The sequence below is a fragment of the Saimiri boliviensis genome, chromosome 2 (genome assembly GCF_048565385.1).
Source record: "Saimiri boliviensis isolate mSaiBol1 chromosome 2, mSaiBol1.pri, whole genome shotgun sequence".
Classification (NCBI taxonomy): domain Eukaryota; kingdom Metazoa; phylum Chordata; class Mammalia; order Primates; family Cebidae; genus Saimiri; species Saimiri boliviensis.
Window position 1 is genome coordinate 126,640,199 of NC_133450.1, and position 10,861 is coordinate 126,651,059.

At 47.9% G+C, this 10,861-nt stretch overlaps 1 protein-coding gene across 1 annotated transcript; it reads left to right on the forward strand.

The window, feature by feature from the left end:
* Positions 1-237: 237 nt before the first annotated feature.
* Positions 238-3,196, forward strand: BCL2L10 (BCL2 like 10). Its single transcript, XM_003941619.4, has 2 exons — positions 238-696; positions 2,907-3,196. Exons 1-2 carry the CDS (start codon positions 238-240, stop codon positions 3,021-3,023), a joined length of 576 nt encoding a protein of 191 aa, XP_003941668.1. The 3' UTR covers positions 3,024-3,196.
* Positions 3,197-10,861: the final 7,665 nt, after the last annotated feature.

Below are 10,861 nucleotides of genomic sequence, written 5' to 3' on the forward strand. Positions count from 1 at the left end.
AATAACCCCCAAAGAGTGTCACCGTGCGCCTGATCACTACGCGAACACGTGGCAACGCGGGGCCTTGGGGACTGGAACAGGTGCAGTTGGGATTCCCATCAAAGGCTCCTCTCCCAATCTTGAGAGTAAACATCCGGGCCTGGGGGCTGGGGCGGGGCATGGCAGCCCCTCCCTGGGGGAGGGGCGGCCGGGCCAAGAAAGCCTGCGAAGGCCCGGAGCCGCAGCAGAGGCCGGACCATGGCTGACCCGCTGCAGCAGCGCACCGAGCAGCTGGTGGCGGACTACCTGGAGTACTGCTCCCGGGAGCCCGGCACCCCCGAGTCGCCACCGGCCACGGCCGAGGCCGCTGTGCTGCGCGCCACGGCCGCCGTTGTACGGAAACTCTACCCGTCCTTCTTCTCCGCTTACCGCGGCTACCCCAGGAACCGCGTCGAGCTGGTGGCGAGGATGGCGGAGGCCTTGCTCTCCGACAGTCCCGGTCCCACCTGGGGCAACGTGGTGATGCTCCTGGCCTTCGCGGGGACGCTGCTAGAGAGGGGGCCGCTGGTGACCGCCCGGTGGAAGAAGTGGGGCTTCCAGTCGCGGTTGAAGGAGCCGGAGGGCGACGTCGCCCGGGACTGCCAGCGCCTGGTGGGCTTGCTGAGCTCGCGGCTCGTGGGGCAGCACCGTGCCTGGCTGGAGGCTCAGGGCGGCTGGGTGAGCACGCGGAGGAGGACGTGGGGCGGGATGGGCACCTGGGAAGGGCCCGCCCACGTGCCCAGCACGAGGAGGGACCCACCGTGTCCCTGGAACGAGGTTTCTTGAAAGCAAAAGGGCTCATTTCAGCAGGACTGGAATGCTCGGTGTGAGGTCTGGGGTTTCTCCTCCCTTGGCAGAAAGGCTGGCAGGAATAGGCCTTGTTAGATGGCTGTCTATGAACTTTTCCGAAGCAGCCGCGCACGGCTTGGGTCTGCTCCTTTGGACCTTGGCCTGGCCTTAGGTCGTCATCGGGGGCTTTTGGGGGCACCCACGTTAGGTCTGAACGCTTTGCCCCTATAGAAATCACCAACCAATGAAGTCGGCAATTGGGGGGCCAGGCCAGGTGGGGTATTTTTCTCCTGTGCCTATTAAATGCGCCTTTGGAGAGACTCAGACTCATTAATCATAACCCCCAACACCTCTCAGCCTGGCAAGAGGGGCTGTGGAGTGTGCTGGTTGCCCAGTGGTGGCGCTTACCCAAGGTTCCCTAACTTCTCATTCTAATCCGCTGGTTTCAGCTGCAGTCCTTAATCTCTGTGGTCAAGGTTAAAGGGATAGGCCTTTGGTCTGCAGCTATTAATCAAGGAAAGCCACCTGGTGGTGACACGCCCCACCCCCCCACCCCCGCGCATGGCCCCAGGGTTCTGAGCTAGACCCCATTTATTTCCTCACCAGCTTATTGGCGTTGATTCAATGACTGAGGTGACCCATATTATTGGATGCTTATGGCCAAACTATTAAAACCAGCAAGTTTTTTGATCCAAAATTTAGCCTCCTGTGGGTTGTTCCCATTTAGACCTTGTATAGTGACAAGTTGCGTCCTGAGAAAGGACAGGGAGTGGGAGGTGTATCTTGACTTCCTGCCTTGTTCATGTTCCTGTTGGTGTTCAGCCCTCTGGGCCGGTGAACTCTTTTCAGCTGCCTGCCTAGAGCCTCACCTGAGCTCTCAACACAGCCTCTGGCCGCTCAGGGCTCAGTACCTGAAGAGATGAGAATTGGAAAGAGGCCCTTGAAGGTTTTATTTCTTTTAAGAGACAGTTTTGCTCTTGTTGCCCAGACTAGAGCGTAATGGAATAATCTCAGCTCACCGCAACCTCTGCCTCCCGGGTTCAAGTGATTCTTCTGCATCAGCCTCCCAAATACCTGGGAATATAGGCAGGCACCACCACGCCCGGCTAAATTTTGTATTTTTAGTAGACACAGGGTTTCTCCATGTTGGTCAGGCTGGTCTCAAAGTCCCAGCCTCAGGTGATCCCCCTGCCTCGGCCTCCCAAAATGCTGAGATTACAGGTGTGAGCCACCACGCCCAGCAAAAGTGTTTGTTTTGTTTTGTTCATGTTTTTGGCTAATCACTGTTGGCTAAAGAATAATCTCTTACATCAAGAAGCTGAAATTCTCGGTCAGGTGCCGAGGCTCATGCCTGTAATTCCAGCACTTTGGGAGGCCAAGGTGGGTGGATCGCCTGAGGCCAGCAATTCAAGACGACCAACATGGTGAAACCCCCCCCAACCCCCTCCCCATCTCTACTAAAAATTAAAAAAAAATGAGCTGGGCATGGTGGCAGTCACCTGTAATCCCAGCTACTTGGGAGGCGGAGCCAGGAGAATCGCTTGAACCTGGGAGGTGGAGATTGCAGTGTGTCAAGATCTCACCATTGCACTCAAGCCTGGGCACCAAGAGCAAAACTCCATGTCAAAAAGAAAAAAAAGAAGAAGCTGAAATTCTCAAACTGGGTGAACGGTTCACCTTCGTCTCTGCCCATTGCAGTTAAAATGCCACAGCCTCGAGTTCAGTTCCCTTCCTAAATGGAGTTGGTGCTTGCTGTAGTATCACGTGATAACTTTTCAATCTAGTGACTTGACAGTTTCCCAAAGGGCATCTCTTTGCTCAGAAAAGAGAGTCATAATCTACCTTCCTCTTGGTTTTGAGTCAAGATACGAGTGTTCCTACACCAAGTGTCAAAGTCAAATGGTTGCTTCTGTCCACTCTGTTAGACTTAGCAGTCCTCAGGGGCTCCTCATTACTGCATGTGTATTGATCAGAATTTCCTTCCTGTTCATCTTTAAATCCAAAGATTGCTTTGCTGTTTAATCTGCAGGTTCCCACGTGTTTTCAGGGAGGCTCTCAGCATCATGAGGCAATCTAACTTTTCTCTTGCCCCACTGTAGGACGGCTTTTGTTACTTCTTCAGGACCTCCTACTCGCTGGCATGGAGAAAACTGCTGGTCCCGGTTTTCCTGTCATGGTTGTTAACAGCAGCATTCATCTACTTCTGGACACGATAATTAGGAGTTTTAAAATTTTTAGCCCACTTCTGCCTGCCCAACTGTGACCAACGAAGTGACCGAGGGGTGAGCTCCAGAACGGAGAGAAAGCACCGTCCTCCCACCCCAGATATTTTTACCTGAATGCATACAAGGAGCCCTAAGGTGATGGTTTGGCCAGTGTTTTAACTTGTGACAAGTACTCATGTGTGAGGACAAGAATGCAGATGGCTCTTTCTTGAGTGGGAGAAATGGGGAGTCTAGTGCCTCATTATGCCAAAGAATCGCAGAAGAAACTGCATTCCATTAAATGGGAAATAGGGTGCTATTTGCTGAAACTTGGATAAGAGTGAATGTGAACATCTCATCTTCACAACTTCATGTGCTGCTGACTCATTTTAATCTTGGCCACAGCTGGGGCAACACAAGCCCCAAAGCAGAAAAAGTCCCACTTTAACAAGGAATGTCACCTTAAAATCATTTATAAGGAATTCTTTGAGACCAAATCCTTTGAAATTTAATGCCTGGGACATTTAGGTTTTTATAGTTAACGTATTAATTAATAAATTGTTAACATTAAAGTTTCAATAAATTTATATCTTAAAAATAGTGGCTTTCCTGATTCAATAAGCCCTCATTCTTAGGAATAAGTTGAATTGATGACAATTTGTTTTTATTGCCTCCTTAAATATGCATGTAACAATGCTTGATTTTTTTTTTTCCAGCAATGCACAAGCTCATAAAAAGTCCCTCATTTCTCGCCTCCTCCCATTCTGCAGTCAAACTATCACCCACCTGCAAGGTGGTTAATTCATGATTCCCTGCAGGCCTTCCTACCTGTTATTATACTTTTATATATATACTTTTATATGTACTTGTTATTTTTTTATTTTTTTATTTATTTTTATTATTTTTTTTTATGTATGTATACTTTTTATTTTATAAAACGTAACTGGACCTGCTCTTTTGACTTAGGAGCTCTTTTTTTTTTTTTTTTTTTTTGAGACGGAGTTTCGCCCTCGTTACCCAGGCTGGAGTGCAATGGCGCGATCTCGGCTCACCGCAACCTCCGCCTCCTGGGTTCAGGCAATTCTCCTGCCTCAGCCTCCCGAGTAGCTGGGATTACAGGCACGCGCCACCATGCCCAGCTAATTTTTTGTATTTTTAGTAGAGACGGGGTTTCACCATGTTGACCAGGATGGTCTCGATCTCTTGACCTCGTGATCCACCCGCCTCGGCCTCCCAAAGTGCTGGGATTACAGGCGTGAGCCACCGCGCCCGGCCGACTTAGGAGCTCTTTCTCTCCAGAATGTGCAGCTCTCCTTCACTGTTTGGACTGTTGCAGTGCATTCTCCATTATCACAGGATACGCTGATTTAACTACCTTGCCACTGCTGTGTATTTCAGGGTGTTTCTTTTGGGGCTACTGGAAACATTGCATGGAGCTTTTTTGTCTGTAGCCTTGTACACATGCATGATTACATTGGTAAAAGCACCCTAGAATGAGAATATAGAGAATCTAGTCCCAATTGACATGTATTAAAATTTGGCTACTATCAAGTTATTACTCAAAATAGGCTAGTGCAGTCCAAACTTAGATCAGGGCATGAGAGTGCTTAGTTCTTCACACTTGGCAGTATTGGATTTTTTTTTTTTTTGACTTGGTCTGTCACCCAGGCTGGAGTGCAGTGGCAATATCTTGGCTCACTGAAACCTCCGCCTCCTGGGTTCGAGATTCTTGTACCTTGGCCTCCCAAGTAGTTAGAATTACAGTCGCCCGCCACCATGTACAACTAATTTTTGTATTTTTAGGAGAGACAGGGTTTCACCATGTTGCCCAGGCTGGTCTCAAACTCCTGACCTCAAGTGATCTGCCTGCTTTGGCTTCCCAAAGTGCTGGGATTACTAGAGACGTGAGCCACAGTGCCTGGCCAGATCATTCTAAATGTTTGACTTTATGGCGTCAGGGTTATTGCAGCCTTCTTGAGGAAAATCCGTGTGCCAAGAGTATAAAAAGTATTCTATGTCCTTGGTCACTAATCCATTCTAAATTTTTTTTGGTGAAGTATGAAGTAGGGCTCATTTCTTGAAGAGCAGGGGTAGATATTTCAGCATTACTCACTGACAGTCCTTTTCTCCCCTCCTGATTTGAATATATTTTCCATTCTGTTCTGACATCTTTTCATCTAATAGCACTGTCTCAACTGCTATATGTTCCCAGTATATTTGAATACCTGATGGGCTAAGTCTAATCCCTTTCCCTATTTTTCAGAAAAATCCTTGGCTCTTTTAGTGAGTAGTGTAAGGTGAGTTTTTTAAAAAGCAGCTTATGGCCGGGCGCGGTGGCTCAAGCCTGTAATCCCAGCACTTTGGGAGGCCGAGGCGGGTGGATCACGAGGTCAAGAGATCGAGACCATCCTGGTCAACATGGTGAAACCCCGTCTCTACTAAAAATACAAAAAAAAAAAAAAAATTAGCTGGGCATGGTGGCGCGTGCCTGTAATCCCAGCTACTCAGGAGGCTGAGGCAGGAGAATTGCCTGAACCCAGGAGGCGGAGGTTGCGGTGAGCCTAGATCGCGCCATTGCACTCCAGCCTGGGTAACAAGAGCGAAACTCCGTCTCAAAAAAAAAAAAAAAAAAAAAAAAGGCAGCTTATAAAATCCATTCAGAGGCCTGGCACAGTGGCTCACACCTGTAATCCCAGCACTTTGGTGGTGGGGGCAGGAGGGTGGGATGGATCTCTTGAGGTCAGGAGTTCAAGACCAGCCTGGCCAACATGGCAAAACCCCATCTCTACTAAAAATACAAAAATTAGCTGGCTGTGATGGTGCACACCTGTGCTCCCAGCTACTCCAGAGGCTGAGGCAGGAGAATTGCTTGAACCTGGGAGGAGGAGGTTGCAGTGAGCCAAGGTTGTACCACTGCACTCCAGTCTGGGTGACAGAGCAAGACTGCATCTCAAAAGAATCCATTTAGGCCAAATATGGTGGTTCATGCCTACAATCCTAGCACTTTATGAGACCAAGGCAGTATGATCACTTAAACCCAGGAGTTTGAGACCAGACTGAGCAACATAGTGAGACTGTCCTTACAAAAAGAAATGTTTTTTAAATTAGCCAGTCAGGTCTGAAGAAAAAATAGAATAAGGAGGAACAAAAACCCAAAAATTACCCAGGCATGATGGCGCATGCCGGTACTCACAGCTACCTAGGAGGCTGAGGTGGGGGAATTATTTGAGCACAGGAGGTTGAGGTTGCAGTGAGCCATGGTCACACCATGGCATTCCAGATGGGGTGACAGAATGAAAGTGGATCAATTTGGAAATATATAGTATCTCTTTACAATATTGTCTTCCCTGGTTTTTGTTTGTTTTTTTGAGACAGGGTTTCACCGTGTTACCCAGGCTGGTTTCGAACTCCTAAACTCAAGCAATCCACATGCCTTGGCCTCCCACAGTGCTGAAATTACAGGCATGAGCCACCACGCCCAGCCTAATATTGCCTTCCTTTCTAAGAACATAAACTCCTGCTCCATTTACTCAGGTGTCTTATGGTTTTCTTTCTTCCCCCCTCCACCCCCAGAGGAATCTCACTTTGTTTCCCAGGCTGGAGTGCAGTGGTACGATCTCGGCTCACTGCAACCTTCAACTCCTGGGTCCCGGTTCAAGCAGTTCTCATGCCTCAGGCCTCCCGATTAGCTGAGATTACAGGCACATATCACCAGCTAATTTTTGTATTTTTAATAGAGACAGGGTTTCACCATGTTGGACAGGCTTGTCTTGAACTCCTGACCTCGTGATCTGCCTGCCTTGGCCTCCCAAAGTGCTGAGATTACAGGCGTGAGCCACTGAGCCTGGCCTGTGGTTTTCTTTATATAGGTTCTATTTAGATGTTTTCCAGCTCTTTGGCTTCTGTTGCTATTGGGAATGGAATCTGTAGAAGATGTCTGCCTTCCCCAACGCCATGTGCTCTTGTGATGACAGCTCAGTTTTCCTGTAAGAACCTACCCATCCTCTGTTCTTAACCATGTGGCTCTGGTGGGGTTGACTCCACACTTCATTCCACTCTAAGATCAGGAATATGACCCACATCTGTCCTAGAGAGCCAAGTCCTAAGCAAAGCTGGCAGGGGTCAACATTAGAGTTTCTGTACACGCTATCATACGACACTTCGTTTCCACCAGAGTAAGGAGGGAACCTGCCTGGTGGAGAACACCACACAGAAGGAGAGAGTCTAAAATTCAGAGGCAGAATGGAGTGTGGAGAAACCATTCTGGTGACATTACTTAAATCTTACAATTTGGCTGTACCTAAAGCTACTTGGGACTCAGATTTCCTTTTCTGCTTTATTGTTTCAAGTGAAAATTCAGTCCCAAATTCGATAATCAATTTTTCCTGTTACATTTATTATTCGGTTATGGCTGCCATAAAAAGAAACTTAATATAGATTCTAAACAGGCTACTTTGAACTTCCAGTAGTTCTGATTCTTTTTCAACACTTAAACTTTCTTTTTCTTACGTAGCTGCACAGGTTCGTGAAGGATAGTGATAACTGTTCTCTGTCTACAAGTAATTCCCTCCGTTGCTGGTCTATTGATGGCCACCTTTTCTTCTGGCATTCTTTTTCACTTTAGCATTTGAAGAGGAAGATGTGGAGGCCTGGCTTAGACCACAATTCAACCTAGACTCTCTCAGGTTGTCTGAGTCCGTTACAGATTAGACACACATGGGTTCATCTCCCATCAGTGCGCTGAGCTTGATAGCACAGTGGTGAGGCTTGCCAAGGTCAGGGAATGATTTCGTCTGGAATGGCTGCAAAAAGGAGTTTTCTCACGTAATAATAATGTCATTGTTTTCAGGCACGTGGATGCTTCTTCCACAGCTAAATATTCTGGGCTCATAAGAGGAAGGATCATTAGCACGATGCAGCACTGATTGCTAGGACAGTTCCAATTCTCTCAAGAGGCAGATTCTTCAATCCTGACATACCATCACCCATCAGCTGGTCAATCACAGGTCTGTCCACTCCAATAGCAGTTCTTAAGGTGTGACAGTCCTGAAGTCTTGGAGATCAGGGACTTTTGGCCTGATAGGCAACCCTTTGTCTACTTTGAAAACTAATGTTATATTCTCTCAAGTATTTCCTGCATTTCTAGCTTCTAGCACTTCCAGGCAAATGTTTGCTTCACTCATTGACTGTTTTTTTTCCAGTTGTACTTTCCCTGTAACTTTGGAGTCCTTCTGCACCTGCCTCCCTTATCTCCCTGTTTTTCCCCACTGGCACCATGATCATTCCCAGTACATATTAATCAAAGTGTGCTCTATTCTCCCTCGGTGTTCAAATCCTTACTAAAAATCTTAGTAATGACCTTTGTTATCTTTTTAATGGCTCACAGGTGCACAAAATCACATTGATTAATGTGATTTGTTCATAACATATTCCTGATTGCTTTATACATGCATGGTTGTCTTTTTTTTCTTTTTTTTTTCTTTTTTGAGACCAAGTCTCACTCTGTCTTCCAGGTTGGAGTGCAGTGGCCTAATCTCGGCTCACTGCAACCTCCACCTCCCAGGTTCAAGCAGTTCTGTGCCTCAGCCTCCCGAGGAGCTGGGATCACAGGTGTCCACCACCACACCTGGCTCATTCTTTATATTTTTAGTAGAGACAGGGTTTCACCAGGCTGGTCTCAAACTTCTGACTTCAGGTGATCTACCTGCCTCCACCTCCTAAAGTGTGGGGATTATAGGCGTGAGCCATTGCGCCCATGTAATGTTAATTACCGCATTAAAGGACCTGTTTTGAAATATTGTCACACTGGGTGTTAAGGCTGCAACATATGAATTTGAGGTGAGATGGGGACACTATCCCCTGGTAACAACTGCCAACCCCGCACCCCACCCAGAATAGGATGCGAGCAGCTCTGCCTTCCCTGTGTCCTCCACACTTCAGCCAAAAAGCTTGCTTTAAAAACCAGCCTATTGGTGTCAAGCGTCCCAATTTATTTTTTTGAGATGGATTCTCGCTCTGTCACCCAGGCTGGAGTGCTCACTGCGACCTCCGCCTTTCAGTTCAAGCTCTTCTCCTGTCTCAGCCTCCTCAATATCTAGGATGACTGGCACATGCCACCAGGCCTGACTAATTTTTATTAGAGACGTGGTTTCACCGTGTTGGTCAGGCTGGTCTCGCACTCCTGCTCTCCTGATCTGCCAGCCTCGGCCTCCCAAAGTGCTGGGGTTGCAGGTGTGAGCCGCCGAGCCCGGCGCAGGCTTCCCAGTTCTAAGTCCTGTGATGCCGCCCCACTCCCAACTTTCAGATGTAGTTCAAATTGCTGAAATAAATTGCTGATCACAAGGGCCTATGTGATCAGCATTTTATTCCACTTTTTTTTTTCTAAAAAAAAAAAAAACAAAATGGGATACATGTGCAGAACGTGCAGGCTTGTTACATAGGTATACGTGTGCTATGGTGGTTTGCTGCACCTGTTGACCCACCCTCTAAGTTCCCTCCCTTCAACCCCCACCCTAATTCAACTTTCTGACCTTATGTCCTGCTATGCAGAAACCACCCCACCACACGCTGTGCCTTCTCCCACCCCTTCCCTGCTTCCATCTGCCCTCCTACCTACTGCATTCATTTTGCAGCTGAATCCTGCTTGCTATTCCAGTCTTGTCTTCTAGAAGCCCCCTTGGGAGGACCCCTCCCCCCCGTGCAACATCCTGTACTGTGTGCTCATTCGTGGCTCAGACTGTGGCTCTTGACTTGTCTCACCCCATCTGAACCATAACCTTCCTGGGGTTGGGACTGTGTCCTCCTTATTCCATTTGTATACCCAGTGCCTAGTCGTGTCTGCTATGGGGTGGAGGAAGGGACCTATGGAAGGAATCTGAGCACCAATGTTAATTATATACTCCCAGGCTGGGTGAGGTGGCTTATCCCTATAATCCTAGCACTTTGGGAGGCCCAGGCAGGAGGATCATTTGAGCCCCCAGGATTTTGACTGAGACCTTCCTGAGCAGCACAGTGAAACCCCATCTCTACCAAAAGAAGATAAAAAGAAAAATTAGCTGGGTGGCCAGGCATGGCGGTTCATGCCTTAACCCTAGCACTTTGGGAGGCCAAGGCAGGTAGATTGCCTGAGCTTAGGAATTTGAGACCAGCATGGGCAACATGGTAAAACCCTATCTTTACAAAAATTAGCTGGGCATGGTGGCGAATACCTGTGGTCCCAGCTACTTGGGAGGCTGAGGTGGGAGGACTGCTTGAGCTTAGGAAGTTGAGGTTGCGGTGAGCTGAGATTGTACCACTGCACTCCAGCCTGGGTGACAGAGGAGATCCTCTCTCAAAAAAAAAAAAAAAAAAAAAAAAAAAATTAGCTGGGTGTGGTGGCACATACTTGTAGTCCCAGATTCTCAGGGCTGAGGCAGAAGGATCACTGGAGCCTAAGGAGGTTGAGGCAGCAGTGAGCTGTGAGCACACCACTACACTCAAGCCTGGGCAACAGAGTGAGACCCTGTCTCAAAAAAAAAAAAAAAAAATCATATAGTCCTGTTTCAGATTCTAAGCAAGTAGCTGTCTTTGGGCTGCCGCAGGCCCCTGTTCAGATGGTCACAGGAATATCCTTTCCTACCGACCATGCAGACCTGTCATGAGCTGGCCCTGACTTCCGAGCTGTCTTACTAATGGTGATGACTCAGCCTCACTCCTGTGACCCACTGCCAACATTTGCGTTCTGCCTGGGAGCACACCTTTCTTTGTACAAAACTGACACCAGGATGGGAATCGAATCTGCAGTCTGGGTTTCAGAAGTAATATTGACTTGATGCAGTTAAGAAGGTAAGAATCACATTAATGCTGTTGAA

Bases quoted from the DNA above. Each gene is read 5' to 3' on its own strand.
- BCL2L10 (XM_003941619.4), top strand. From the start codon at position 238: ATGGCTGACCCGCTGCAGCAGCGCACCGAGCAGCTGGTGGCGGACTAC. The intron at 697-2,906 runs GTGAGCACGCGG...GCCCCACTGTAG, and splicing joins TGGAGGCTCAGGGCGGCTGG to GACGGCTTTTGTTACTTCTT.